Source organism: Martes martes (assembly GCF_963455335.1).
Source record: "Martes martes genome assembly, chromosome: 3".
NCBI lineage: Eukaryota > Metazoa > Chordata > Mammalia > Carnivora > Mustelidae > Martes > Martes martes.
In genome coordinates, this window is record NC_137890.1 from 134726786 (window position 1) to 134742720 (window position 15935).

Consider the following 15935-nt stretch of genomic DNA (forward strand, 5'->3'; position numbering starts at 1 on the left):
GGGCAAGCTTTCATGTCACTTTCCAGAGATAATGCCTCAGTGGCTTCTTCTTAAACTAGATCAGAGGCCTACATCTCTTTGGATGGCATCACAGGTTCTTTAAACTCTTCTCCAACTTACCTTGCTTACCTTGTCATCCAATTCGAAAACACTTTCCCTCACCCCAGTGGCTCTGTTCTCACTCTCTAGGATTATTTGTTGCTTGAACAGGCCCTGACTGGCATGCATTGTCTTAACTCTTTGGTGTCCTTCCCCTTATCTTTATCTGTTGATTGTCTTCAGGCCTTAAACTCCAGCTCACAAGGGCACTACCTCACAAAGCCTTGCCTCCTTCTTTAGCGAAGTGAATGGCACTTCCAATACAGATGTCATCCTCTCGTATATAGGTATCTATCTTCACTAGTCCACTCTAAGTTCCCACAAGCTAGAAAAATGACTTTTGTATTTGTATCTTCCTTAACAAAACAGATGATCAAGAATGTATGTGATATAAAGCAGAGTATTGGTGCATTTGACATATTGTCATAATTTTCTTAAATCTAAGAAGGTAAATATCAAGATATGCTCAGTAATATGAGCATTAGCTGCAGGGAACTGGATTTCTCCTAAGAGTTTATTTATATTCAGGTCATATTGATTTAATGCCTTAATGTTATGAGGATACATTACATATCAGATATTTTTATTATAAACTTTCCAATGTATCATAACCACATTGAGAAAATAAGGAAAAAGTATCATCCATAATCCAATTATACAAATAAAAGAAGGGCTATAGTCTTGGTATATTTTTCTTTTGTATAATATCCAATCATATGTGGTTTTAAGTATTTGTTTATTTTCTTCCTTTATCACCAGGAAATTTTTCATGTAATTCTACATGTAGCCTTATATATTACATTTAATAGTACATTTGCTGTAGGGGCGCCTGGGTGGCTCAGTTGTTAAGCGTCTGCCTTTGGCTCAGGTCATGATTCTGGGGTCCTGGGATCGAGCCCCACGCCGGTCTCCCTGATGGCAGGGAGACTGCTTCTCCCTCTCCCACTCCCCCTGCTTATGTTTCTCTCTCGTTGTCTCTCTGTCAAATAATAAATAAATAAAAATCTTTAAAAAAATAGTACATTTGCTGTAGACGGATTAGGAAAAAAGCACAACAAAGATACTCTTCTCTCTTAAATTCAAAGAACTCTTTTTTTCCTATAATTTTTTTCTTCTGTTTGATGCTTAGAAAACTCAAATTGGATTAAAAGTTGATACTTTTTTCATTTGAAACTGTAAAAAATACCTTTCTCCATGAAAGGGTCTTTTTTTTATTTTGTTGGCATGGTATGTAAATTTAATATATCAAAATATTTCAAGTTAAATGTATGTCTTTCATTTCCAAGGAATTACAATCAACAGAATATTATCCTTAAATGGGTGCCTGGGTGGCCCAGTTGGTTAAGCGATTGCCTTTGGCTCAGGTCATGATCCTGGAGGCCCAGGATTGAGTCCCGTATCAGGCTCCCTGCTTGGTGGGGAGCCTCCTTCTTCCTCTGACCCTTCCCCTTCTCATACACTCTCTCTCGTTCTCAAATAAATAAATAAAATCTTAAAAAAAAATAAATGCACTAGTTAGCACTTGTGCGTTTTTGCAAATCCCAGTATCCTCCTCTTCCTTTGTTAGCTGCGCAAACATCATCCTGTCACGTCCCCTGTGTGCCAGTCCCCTGTCCCCGCTGGCTTGCCTAGTCTTTTCTAGACAAAGGCTTCTAAGTTTCTTTTTAGCCATTATGAATGGACTACTAATTTAAAAGGTATGTAAGAAGTAAATTAAGAAGTAAATCTCCTGGGAGGCTCAGTCGGTTAAGCGTCTGCTTGGAGCTCAGGTCATGATCCCAGGGTCCTGCGATCGAGTTCTGCATAGTCTGCTTTTCCCTCTGCTTCTTTCTCTTCCTGTCTCTCATGAATAAATAAATAAAATCTTTTTTTTTTAAAGGAAGTAAATCTCCAGAACTAAATGAAAATGATTTTTAATTCTTTTGTTCAATTAAGATTTTATATTTGTGAATAAAAGGTGAGATCTTTAAAATTCTCCCTCAGAAATCACAAAGTAACCTTGTATTCAATTTTTTTAAAGACTTTTATATTCTGGTACTCCATCTCACTTTAGGTTCAACACCAGTGCAGATTAATAAAACTTTTAAATAACTGACCCACAGCTAATCTGTTTCAACCATCATACAAATCAAGTGTGTCTCCTGCTTTTTTGACTTTCAAGTTTCTCTGTAATTAGTAACCCATCTGTGGGACAAACACTTCTCAACAGGCTCTGGTGATGACAAAAATACTAATGTCAAAGATAACTGTGAGACATTTAAATACGGTTATTGTGTCAAACTTAAGAGTGAAAATAGCAAAACTTCTACATTAATATATTATTCTGTATAATTTGGAATTTAAATATTAATTTGAAATGAAATCAATAAGTATAGTAAGGCAGCATTTGATTGTTTCACCTGTGAAAGTATATGAATTTAAATTAAAAAATTGGGGGGTATCTTCTCATTGGGAAAATTGGAATTGTCATTTATATTTACATCAAGTATTTACTGAGTGCCTACTGTGTGCCAGGCACCATGGCAATGGAATGAAACACGGAAGTTCAGAACACTCACGTCAACAATCAGGAAATCCAGCCAGCACCACGCATTGGTGAAATACATCTGAAAACCGTATGCGACCCACTTGAGAAGCATTTCCAGGATGAATATGTAAGTGAAAACTTTGTCGGCATATTCTAACATGGTCTTAATGGTTTTTCGCTGCTCAATATATATATCTTCAAAGGCCTGTGAGTGAGAAAATTCCATGGAATTTCATTGTCATAAACTGTCTCTAATTGATGTCTTAATAGAGCAAACCTGCTTCAAGCCTTGTCTCAGGTGCCTGCGTCTGGAAGGCTTCGTGTTCCCTATGGTGGCCCTGGCTTTAGGGTCTACCTGCACCACACTTCGGTCAACCAATGAATTCAAATAATTTTTCAATTTGGGTATCGGAACATCCAAAGAGCTTAAAAACCCTGAGAGACTGTCAGGTGCTTCTCTCTATACCAGGAGGCAGAAAGTCTTGTGTGAGTAGATCTGCTTTGTTCAAAACATTAGAATGTTTTCTCTCAGTAATGCAAATGTAAGGCAAGGAGACAACGGCCGGCCCCTACTCCCATGGTAGCCATAGTAGCTGAGGAAAGAGGAACAGATTACCCCTTTCTCCTCTCTATTTCTCTCGTTCAGTGTGGGCACCTATGTGGGAATGTGAGGAAGCTCCCTCTGCTCTGCTCTGCTCTGCTCTGCGACATTTTGCAGAGCTCTTGGAACACCATGGGGAATTCATTTTCAGGAGCCTCTGGGTGTTCTAGAATGAAAAGATCATTTATCCAACTCAATCCCCTTATGGGAAAAACTATCACGATACCGTGGTCTGCATTAAGGACAAAAGATAATTTTCTTTTTTAGAGAAAAGGGGAATCTGGGCTTGTGATCAGAGCACAAAGGCCTAAAGTCCTTGCAGCTCACTTTATAGTTGAAGCCGGAAGCCCCTCAGAAGCAGCCATTGTGCCAGCACTTTGGTGAGATTTGACTGAGTATAATTGAGAACCAAGAGCTAAGAGAGCAAAGGCACTAGTTACTGGTGAGGCTTCAGAGTTCCCTCTCTACTGGCATTTAGATACAGGGCTGACCCTCTTTGCTTAAGTACACGGCAAGACGCAGGATTCGTATTAGAGACGGGTTTAGAGGCCTCAGATACAAAACTATAATCTTAATGAAATCAACTCACCAAACCCTGTAGTGACTAATTGAAAAAATAAAAGAAATGCAGCCATATACATATCACCAAATGGGAAAACGGGTCACACTATTTTCATACATTAATTAATATTTTGACTAAACTGACCCTTCCATTGAATGAAATCGGACATAAATTAAGTTTTAATGCTTTCACTTTGCTACTACTAGTCAGTAATTAAGTCAATCTACTATTTGCTATTTACTGTGACTGGCACTAGTGAATCAGCATGAACAAGACAAGTGAATTCCCTGCAAAATGGAGCTTATGTTAAGCAGTTTGATATTTAGCCGATAATCCCATATCATGTCTGCATAATCACTCTTAATAAGAACTGCCTCTGTTGACTCAAAGTCAGAAATATCTTTCTTTAAATATTACAAGAAACCATAATCTGAGTTTGATTCAATCTGAGACCTACTCCACAAAAATAAAAATTGCTATTTAGTGAGCCTTGCACTGTGCTAAGAATATCACACAATGTCTCTTACTTCACAAGCACCATATTTTAAAAAAATGTAACAAGAGGTTCCCTGCGGGGGAAACTGAAGAGTTTCAGTAAAGGAAAAGGAGCAGATCACATGACACCTACCAGCGCCCCACTGCTGAGTAGAATCATGAAGACAATGAAGGTTTCAAACCAGTTGTGCTCCACTATCTTATAGCAAGTTTTTCTCAAGTTCCACCAGAGTTTCCCTTTGCCTTCTTCTATGCTTATCTGACAACACTTGAACTTCCGCACACAGTCTACAATAAGTCAAAGTAAATGAAGAAAAAATAGTTACTCTTTGATTATGTACATTTGTATTGGCGGAAGACTCATCTATGTTATTACCTAATACATTGTAAATAAATAACTACTTTTTAAGATGGCTTCCACTTACACAAATGGAAACCATCTACAGTTTTTAAATCATTCATTCAATAATATTTTTATGTATATATGATTATTTTAATGGATTATATTACAGATAAAAACATATAGAAAAACAGAAAGAAAAATAAAATCACCAAAAGTGGATATTTTCATCTTACCCTTATCATTCCATTCATACATGGACATCTGAATTCTAAGTAGTTCACTTAATGGTGTAATATACACATTTCCCTTTTATTGTAAGTAAATAGAACTGTGAAAGGTTTCATTTCTCTAAATAAGATTACCAGACTTAACCAGAATCTGTAGAATTTTTCCACTATTATTGAATATGTTGTTTTAATTCTGGCTATTATCAGCAACAATAGTATAAACATCTTTGTGTAATTTATGGATTACTAGATCAAAGGCTTATCAACAAATATTTATTAAATATCTGTTATGTTCAAGGAATTGTACTGGACAAAGCAGAGTAGTAGAATGTGTAAACAAAGACTTTCTCTTTAAACAGTGTGCTTTTTAGGGCCACCTGAGTGGCTCAGTCTGTTAAGTGCCTGCCTTCAGCTCAGATCATGATTCTAGGGTCCTGGGTTCGAGCCCTGTGTCAGCTCCCGGCTCAGGAGAGAGTCTGCTTGTCCCTCTCCTTCTGCCCCTTACCATTACTACCCCCACCCATGCTCTGGCTCTCTCACATAAATAAATAAAATCTTTTTTTTTAAACTGTGCATTTTAGGTAGGGGACTTTTGCTCACAAATTCTATAGTTATAGATAGCAAAAAAAAATCACAAATTAAACAAGTTATTGTGAGAGCTGATTGGTATAGAATAATTTCTGATATTGAGCTTTATAGAGGAAATGAATTTCAGCTTAGACTTTGAGGGGTATGTAAGAACAGGTCTAGTACAGGAGCTATAAAAGAATGGAGAAACAATAACATCAATAAAACTTAATGATAGATCTAGAAGTCGCATGAAAGAACTAGGAGTCGAGACTAGAAAAAACACTTGGAGCCAATCTGAAAAAAGGAACTGAGTGAGTCAGCTGGAGAATTTAGATTTTATATACTGCCCAATGAGTAGAACACTGAAGGATTTATTTGGAAGTTGTGAAGATTCACCTGATAAGAATACTGAATTAGAATGATCTCTGCCTATAAAAGGCATTGGATACATAGAAGAAAGAAGATGAAAAAGGAGTTAAGAGTGCATGAGATTCAAACAAGGGTAACAGTGGTAACAGTGGTTAGAAATCAGAAGATACCATTGAGCTGACACACAGAGTAGGGGGATGCTCGGGTGTGGGAGATGAGTCACGAGTTAAGGCTTTAACCATGAAGAGGTCCCTTGTTCAATGAATAGAAAAATGGAAACCTCATCTTGAAAAGAGCATAATATTTTACTGCATAGATATTTATCAGATACTACTTTATAATGTCACTCAGCCAGATCATATCCTTTGTTTCATGAAAATTTGATGATGTGCTATAAAATGTTATTAGCTTCTAACTAAGAAATAAGTAGCATTATATTTGTTGTTTCTTTGAGGCAAGATATTTTTCATATTTTTTGTTTCCCAAAAGATCAAGATTTACATGCTCTGAAAATATTCATTGTATTAAATTAAATGGAACTAAATTTAGGAGTTGTTTGTTTTTTCCCTAAAGAGGATATGAGATGAAAAAACAGTTTAACAGAAAAAGACCAATTTTAGCGGGAATGACCAATGCCAAATTTGAGATGCTGGTTTATTTCTGAGAGGAAAGGGAGAAAGTAGGATAAGGAAGGGGAACAAAATGGGCCTAATCTGTATCTGTTTAATTTATAAATAAAAAGTCTGAAGTGAATATGACAAAAGTATTCAAATTGTTGAAGTTGATTGGTGCGCATCTATGTATTATTCATTATTATTTTCTATAATGTTAAGTTATTCTATATTCTATATAGAATATATTCTAAAATATTTCATACTTAAGTGTTTTCTTAAACTTTACAAAAGACAAATGTTGATAGAACCATACTTATTATTGCATAATTACTTATTATTTCTTTATTATTGTGGTATACATGAACATATTGTGACCCTAAAAATAAGCTAATGGTCTGATAAAGAGTAAAAACTAACACCACAGAAATTATTTTTGTGATATACCACTTGAACGTTTTGAAAGTCATATTTTTTTTTTATAATCAAGTAACTGAACTGGAATGTACACAGACTTTTTGAAGTGAATAGCAAAGAGTGACTTCCCTCATAACTTATGCTAAATAAATAGTTCTCCCTCTGAAATTATTTAAAAATTGATAATATTTAAGTATTTATTTTCACCAATGCATTAAAGTGATCAATAAATATATGCAACATAATCTTCTGTAACAACCTTAAATCCATTGACATCAATTGTGATTTCTACCATCTGCATAATTAAATATTCTAAAATTTGCTTAAAGTTTAAATTAAAACAGCTTTAGTGTTCTTAATGTAAACTTGGATAACCCAAATGAAATACTTTTAGAATTAGTTGTAATAAAATTCTATTACTAGTAACAATTTGAGGCAGTAACTATTTTTCTTTTTTATTTTTTTCAGGATTTATTTATTCATGTTAGAGAGAGGGGTAGGGGCAGAGGGAGTTTGGAACAGAATCCCAAGCAGACTCCCTGCTGAGTTACAGAGCTTGATCTCACAACCCTGAGATCGTGACCTAAGCCAAAATTAAGAGTCAGATACTTAACCGACTGTGCCACTCAGACAGTAACTATTTTTAAAATAAACTTTTGTTTAAGCAATTACTATATGGTATTGATTTGAGACCAAGACATAATAAGCATTATTAAGTAGCTGTTAACTAAAAGAATGAGTTGGGGCATGTGGGTGGCTCAGTCAGTTAAGCATCTGCCTCTGGCTCAGGTCATGATCTCGGAGTCCTTGGATCAAGCCCCATGTCAGGCTCTCTGCTCAGCTGGGAGTCTGCTTCTCCCTCTGTGCCCTCTTTCTCTCTCTCCTTCTCAAATAAATGAATAAAATCTTAAATTTTTTTAAATGAGTTAAATGAGAAGTGATATCCAGGGTTTTAAAGAAATGTTCCTGTACCTACAACAGAGATTTATATAAAAAATTTAAAGAATTTCATATCTTGTGATATTGTACTAAATTTTCCTGCCTCTTTGATCATTAGTGGTGCATTCCCACACAGTCTGGACTGGCCGGGTGACTTAGCTTTGGTGAAAAAGATAGGAGAAAACCTGGCAGAAGCAGACGCTTGGCTGTTAGGCTTCCTCTCTTGCGCCTGTGCCTTCACCTCAAAAATATGCCCAGCCACTGTGCAGAGCATGAGATGAAAGCAGACTGCCGCTGAGTCAGTCCAACAGTCCATCCAAAACCTTAGGCTTGGAAGAGGGTCTTTCCAAGATCAGCAAAACCATCTAGCTGGCCTTGGACTTGTGAGCACAAATACAAGGTTTTTTTTGCTACACGCTAAGAAGTTCTGGGTTGTTGGACATACAGCATTATTGCTCAAGAGATAACTGATCCATACCTCAAATTATATAATTTTAGCTTTCTTCAGAAAATCTTCTTGGTATTATTGGCCCAATGGCATGGTGCTCCATATTATAACACTCATAGTATATTCTGGCATTCCATTATCTATTATCTATTATGATTCAAAACTAGTAAAGAAATTAATCTTGACAGATAGATACAGGTAACCATTACTCATGGACAGTTTTAAATATACACTTATCATTTACTCCTCATTGTAAACTGACAAAACAGTAAACAATAAGTTACCTCTTTGACCTTAATTTTTTTTCTTTCCTTTTTTTTTTTTTAAAGCTGAAGAGATATGTTTGATTTGGCATTCTCTCTGATTTGATATTCTAGAAGGCCACCAAAACATCAATATAGTTAGAGACGTTTCTTAGTTAAACAGTACACACAAAAATAAGCATGTCTGATTACATAAATCTTATCTTTCAAAAAATTATCTTTGTTTGAATACAGAAAAAAACAAAAAACAAACAAATAAATGAATAGTCACTAAACAGATAGATATGATTAGATGGTGGGGAAAGAGACAGGTAAGGGGGTCCAGTGAGCTCATATGCCTTGTTCCCACTTACCTTCCGTGAAACAGGCTTCAGGTTCAAGGGATTCTTCGGGTTCTACCTCAGGTTGCTCTCCTTCAGCAGGAGCTCCTATATCAACTGTGCTGCCTTCAGATGAACTAGTTGCATTTAGCTTCTGAAAATCAATTCCACAGAAAAGCTTTTAAAATATTTTCTTTAATCTATGATATAAAAATTCAAAAGGTGTGCCCTCAAGTCTTCTGTATGCATTTCCTTGATCTGTAATTCAAGAGTATCTTAAACATAATGCCAGTCTGCTTTAGTAGAGGTGGGGGGTCACAAGATTAGATGCCGTGCCACAGCATTTTTTTTCTTTAAAAATATGGTACTAACAACTTAAATAATTTTTGATTAAGCCCATGTATAGAGATTCTGGAATAAAATCCTAAAGAGAGCTCATGTAAGCTGCCAGAGTATATGGTCATCTGTGATCTTGTTTTTGTAAATTAGCTTGCAAATGATACAGTTTGTTTTATTCTAAAATTGTGACCCAACCAACGAAAGCCGCACAAGTGTATTTTCATGTCAAATGCAGAAAAGATTGATCCAATGCACATAAACAGCAACAATCTAAATTTATCCACTTTTCATTGACATGAAAACATAGACCACTAGTTGTTATTAAATGTATTCTATAGTTTTCTAATTCAGAAAAGAGCAGCACATTGTTAGCTTTATAGCAAGAGCTGGTATTTTGCATTCTCTTTGGCCAATGCACTCCTGTGTTTCATTGTGCATTTGGAAACTACTTGTTACTCTGGCACTCTTACCTGTCCTGTTAATACAGGGAGAAGTGACTCTTTGGCAGTTGTTTTGGTTTCCTTTAGGCTACATCAAAACCACCAAAAGAAAAATATAACAGAAAGAAGTTGTTTTAGACCGTGACATACAACAAACTTTAGCCAGGTCAGGGGGTTAAAGGGACAGGCTAAATGAAGGGATACCAGTCTTTATTAGCCTGGTCTTAGGCTGCAGGAATGACACAGGGCCAGGTATGAGTGCCACATGGAATCAGAGTAGTTTGGGCCACAGCATTCTCGGACCTGTTACAATGTTATTACCATTAGTGCATAACATTAGGAAATGGCTGAGCTGATAAGAGCTACTTTATAAAGGGGATGAGGTAAGCACATGATAAAATGCACACTGAAGTATGTTGAACTACTACAAAGTGGATATTATAGTTGGTACTAGAAACATTCTACTCATATTTGAGCTAAGGATTATATGGATCTGCTCTGGAAAGATGGTTCCTTTATTTTATGAAAATCATTTTCCTTATTTAAAATATCTTCTTGGCATAGTGATGCTGATGAAGTGAAACTATTTGTATATGATAAAAATGAAATTGAAATGCTTTTATCTTGTTTAACAATATAGTGATAGAAGCATAAATATTAGATATGTCTATCTTCATAGAGCGAGTTTAAGGACATTTTCTTTAATTTGGCTGAAACAGTTAAATCAAGGATTATATATAATAAAATGCTTGAAGTTTGTTGAATTCTTCTCCTCCTCCTAGTATTTACAATACTAGGTAGATAATCACGATTATCTTTGTCCTTATAATTTGAAAATATTTTGCTTTAAGATGAAATGTCAAAGTGGGACAATTTATTTCACATATTTTAATTTTTTAGACTTCTAATTTCCTATCCTTTGTCCTTTGGTTAGACTCTTTGATAATATAGCTGTGTTTACATGTGTGTAATTGATTAAGATATGACCAAATTATCCTCTCATTCCAATCCATCTGACTCACATGAAATTGTTACATATTAGGGAGCTGATGATACTGATTTTTTCACTTGCAGGATGTTGAAACATGGTAATCAGAAGAATTGAAGCTTTGTCATACCTAATCTAACTGCAAACAGCCCACAAAAAGAGACGGAAAATGTTCCTTTTAAGAAAAAAGGATAACACTGTAAATACAGATTAAGGGAAGGCCTGGGGGTGAACCCAAGGTAAAAATGAGGATCCATATTCAGAGTACTCCATATGCTCAGGCTGGCATTAGTGAAGGACTGTATTCCAGCCAACGTCAGTGCTGGGTAGGTCACAGGTACTCAATAACTATTGTTTAAAAAATGAATGAATGAATAATAGACTTCTCTATAACAAAATGAAGGTTAGCTCTTGACAGTGATTGGGAGAAATCATCAGATAACAAATTCCAGTGAATCTTGGTTTGAAATGATCCAGAGGATCCCTGTAATGTTAACTATCACACCTTTCATTCAGTGTAGCTCCTTAATACTAATATAGAAGTAATGTCTTTTTACTGAAGCCAAGTATTTGATATTTAAAGGTCAGGTTACTACTTTTTTATAAGAGCAACATGAAACTGTTGTGTCTCTAGAAGACGTATAGCACAAGACTTAATCTTCTGAAACAAAGATACTACTTTTGCCATCTCTGTGTCCCTAGTACCTATCACCAATGTTTGTGTTTAATAGGCATTTGTTGAATAAATGAGTAAATGACCTGTGCATGGAGTCTTTTACTCTTCCAGTAACTACTTCCGACACCTCCTATCGAATGCTTTTACATTTAAGGGTGCAGAACAACACAAATCCTTAGGTGCAGACTAATACAAATCCTTTAAGATTCTGAATTATATAAATAATGGCCAAATAACTTTTAGAATAAGGAGTGCTGCCTGAACATCAAGCTCTCAATTATTCAGACCTAATATGAGTCTACAAAGAAAACTGTAGTTGAACTCTGGAGTTCATAAACTTATACGGAATCATTCTGACAGTGTTTTCTTTCTTTTCAGTCTTTATAGGTACATCTGCAGTCCCATTGGCGAATGAAATCTTTTTAAGGAGAAGCAATCTCCTCCTTCTCCATCCTCCCTCTGATATGGAACAGCAACCAATCTGGTATCTATTTAGAGAAGGAAATGTGGCTTTAAATATCTTGTCATAAGTTATAATGAGTCAGTAGCTGGACTCTAGATCTTCTATTTTACCAGAATTTCCTAGAAAAATTTCTCATGATTCAAGTAAAACCAATCTTTATCGGTATAAAATATTTAGTAGATGTGATGTGTTGTTAAATGTTGTAGGTTCAAGATAGTGCTCGTGATATTATGGATTCCCATGTTTTGTAACAATGAACTTAGTTCAATTTATATTCATATTCTTATATGTATTAATGTAGAATGGAACGAAATATTCATTGGAATATTGAATGAACAAAAAGTTTGAACAATAATACTGAGAGGTAAGCAAGAAACTGATTTATAAAATCTTGGTAACATTAATCCAGTGATTTTCTTAAAATTGCATAAAAGGCAACATAACATAAAATATGCTGACTGAAAGTTAAAATGTGTAAAGAATCCATAAAAATCAAAGGAATCAAATTAAGACTATAAAACTCCAGCTTCAGATATGGTCATAATTATAATAAATCCTAACTATGGTACAAATTCACCAAATAGAACTGTCAAATATACATCATTATACGGAACTTTTAGAACTCAGGTACTTGAAGAATTTTCAAATAAAGGTTGCTTGCAAATGCTGCAAACTAGGCAACATCCACTGTAAAATGCCACATGAGTAAGAGACCAAAATATGAATTGACTAGAAATAGAACCAGTTTTATACTTTTAAGTTCTACATTTGGCAAGTTTTATATTTCCCTTTGGTAAAAGTTAGATGTTTAGGTTCCTTTTTTATTTTCTGTGCTTATTTATTAGGAAATAAATGAACTACATGATATTGTTAGAGTGCTCTTGCCTAGTTAAATTTTAATAAAATATGATGTATTATAATATCAGGATAGTAAAAAGATCAAGAAATAGCCAATTGCTACTTACTATGAATAGCATTGGCAATAATTTACTTTCAGGTGGAAATATTACTTGAACATTTGTTTTAATGAAAATCTCATACTACAGGGCTCTACCTATTGAAAATCTGCGGGATTATTAGAGGAGTTAAGCCAGACAGAATTGTATTTTGCTAAATGATCTAATAAATAAATATTAAGGCACATAATATTTCATTTTGTATTTTTAAACATTCTATCTCTTTTACTTTTCCTATTATTCATATATTATGATTAAACATCAACATGCCAAACTGTAGTTTTTCTTTCAGAAAGTAAAAGTATTTTTTAAAACAATCACAGCAGAAAAAAGGAGAGAAAACATAACTTGCCTTTTTTTTCATAGGCACATTAGTTTCTCATTAAAAATTGAGATACATTTTTAAGGAAATATAATCATTTATAAAGATTGTACATAATATTATAAAGATTGCATATAATTTAGAAAAGAGGTGTATTTTACTCCGATTCAATAAAGGAATTGGGTTTAAAGAATGAAAATGTCAAATACAAAGTAAATCAAATAGTTTGTATCTGAAGAGTTTGACCCACAAGAATGGAAGTCCTTTGTTCCACATGGATCATATTTCAGATTTATATTTGAGGAGCTCTGGGTTATTTTCCATGAAAAATCTTAACACTAGAACAATGAAAGTTATAATCTTGCTTGCTTTGGGATAAACTAAGGGCAAAGTGACACATTAATACCAGAAAGGGATTGTTGGTGTTGCGGTCTTGATAAGGAAGATGGCAAAATCAAATATGTGACAAAAAGTATCATTATCATTATACTACATTACCCAGAAACCATTTCTGTCTTTATAATGGATACATTACACAATTTTCAAACCATACATTGTATTTGAAGTATCCTTCTTGGTCCAGCAAAAGTAACCCTTATATCATGTTGGTCTACCCCTCAGCAGATAGATAGTGCCCCAAAGACACATGTTTAGTTCATTTTGTTCCTACATGAAGGATATTAAGAGTCTTTTTCTTCCTTAATCACTATGATACTGGAAAATTGTCCCTTGAGGACTAAACATTTCCCAGGATAAAATCATAATGGGTTCTTATTGAATCCTTCTCAAAAAAACATTCACTCACATCTTTTTCCCTCCTCTACCACTTGTGTTGGAATTTAGTATACACTTTTATATACAGACAATGTTTCCTGAGGAAGGATAAGCGACATATTCAAGGAAATCGAAAACTGTAATAATATAAGAGTTGAGAATAAATGAGGTCAATTTAAACCAGTTTGGGTTCCGTTTGTGTTTCACAATATGTACTCCAACTAAATCTCCTAAATAAACTGGTAGATAATACATCTGATAATCACTTTCTTGGTATACCTGTGTATACAAGAACTTGGAATATGGGATACTCAGAAAATAAGGAAACAAACCTTCCCTTTTTCCAAGAAACTGGGGGGAAAACGCTATTATCCTAAGGAGTCAAATTCCACACTTTTCTGAAGAATTAATACATTCTAGGAAAAAAAATTCTCTCTAGTCCCTCTGTATATGTATATCTGTGTTTCATTGTGAATAATTATATATCTTAGGTCTCATTTTATGTCATTCTTCCAATATACAAGGCATCATCATTCAAAAGTCTTAGAGTGCCAGAGACTGAATATTTTGCCTCAAAGTATAAAAGAATACTATGAAAATGACATAATCATTGCTCCTTTCCAGAGAGCCAAATATGCTTATATTAGGGTTGTTCTATAATTTTAATGGCAGACGAGGAAACTGCACCTGAGAGAAAAGTATTTAATTAATATTTCCTTTTTTTTTTTTTTTTTACTAGTTTTATCCTGGAACTCTCCTTTGGATATACTGGTGATTCCTCAAACATAACATATACCTAAATAATCATATATTCATATATTCAAAGAACACATTCTTCATATGCCTGTCTCTAGACCTTTTGTCATAATTAGTCTGGGCTTACAATAAGCCATATCTATTTTTAAAATAAACTTTTAACTTTAGAACAGTTTTTGGCTTTCAGAATTATTCTAAAAGTAGTTCAAAGATTTCTTGAATGCCTTAAACTCAATTTCTCCTGTTTTAATTAACATTTCTTAAGAAAATAATTAAATTGCATTGAGCAATTTGGTTAACATATTTGAGTACAAAACTATGATTTCAACATTAGGAAATGCAAAGGTCCAGCAAATGGACTCCAAACTGTGTTATCCTCATTGCCATGGTCATGACAAGGGAGGTCCTTTCATTTAAAAACACTAAAGGAGCGCACAAGGATTCTCTGTCTATATAGGAGTCTGTAGTGCACGATATATTTACATAACGTTCTTCGGGAGAAATTTCCCAGCAGGTCTGGATGAAACGAGGAAAAACAAAACCACAAAGGACAAAGGAACAACTGAGAAACGAAGGTGGATTCCAGATCTATTTTCAGAATGAATATACTACCTAAAAGACCATAATCTTATTTTTTTGGTGTACAAAAGGCATTTTTTCCCCCTTTTCTTTCAGTCTTAGGAGTTTTAGGGGTAAATATCAACAGAATTTCCAAGGGAATCATATTCTAAATGTAAAATACTTTTGGTCAATTGCTGAAAAAAGCAATGCCATTTTCTCTGTAATGAAGCAGACAAAAATTGTACCCATGCTGCTAGCAGCCAAAATGTAAACATTCCAATTCATTTACATTATTACCACATTAAAATACCCTTTAGGCAGTTTGCACATGAATAAGGAATTGCTTTGGTTTGCATATTGCCCTTCAGAAAAACTTAATATGACACTGAACAAAAATTACCAACAAAGTACACCCACTGGGGCTATATTAAGAAAGAAAAAGAAAAACAAAACAAAACCAAAAAACAGGGCAGAGAAAGCTTTTCTGCAAGTCTTTAAAGAGCACCTACATTTCTCCTCTAAGCCCTTAGCATGTTCAAATCTCTGTAGCATTAAATGGAAATTAAATAATCCATAAAGGCATGCACTTTTACTTTTCAGTGAATATAATTTCTATTAAAAATCTATGTAAGAAGATTAGCAACTAAATAATTGTTTTAAAAAGTTAGGGTTGCCAGACTTGCCTGACCATGCGTTATATGACTCAGCATAAGAGCAGCTGTGCATATTTTTATTTTACTGCCAATGGATGGGCAAGGAATGTAGCTGAGTAACATGCAGGCCAGTCAAAATTCATTTAGAAACTGATTATATTTATATATGTACCACTTGCTTGGGTAACCTGGGTAAAAGTGGTGGCCCGAGCCTCT

General features: G+C 34.5%; 1 protein-coding gene across 11 annotated transcripts in view; it reads right to left on the minus strand.

The window, feature by feature from the left end:
• The window catches only part of LOC308339894 (sodium channel protein type 2 subunit alpha), a gene marked incomplete at both ends in the record, with an annotated part of 81061 nt that overhangs the window by 15627 nt on the left and 49499 nt on the right, over positions 1-15935 (minus strand). For all 11 annotated transcript variants that reach the window (XM_080798949.1, XM_080798954.1, XM_080798951.1 and 8 more), the window contains 3 exons: positions 2658-2831; positions 4418-4572; positions 8825-8945. In XM_080798949.1, the coding sequence (XP_080655075.1) occupies positions 2658-2831; positions 4418-4572; positions 8825-8945 (450 nt within the window). The remainder of the gene's footprint in view (positions 1-2657; positions 2832-4417; positions 4573-8824; positions 8946-15935) is intronic.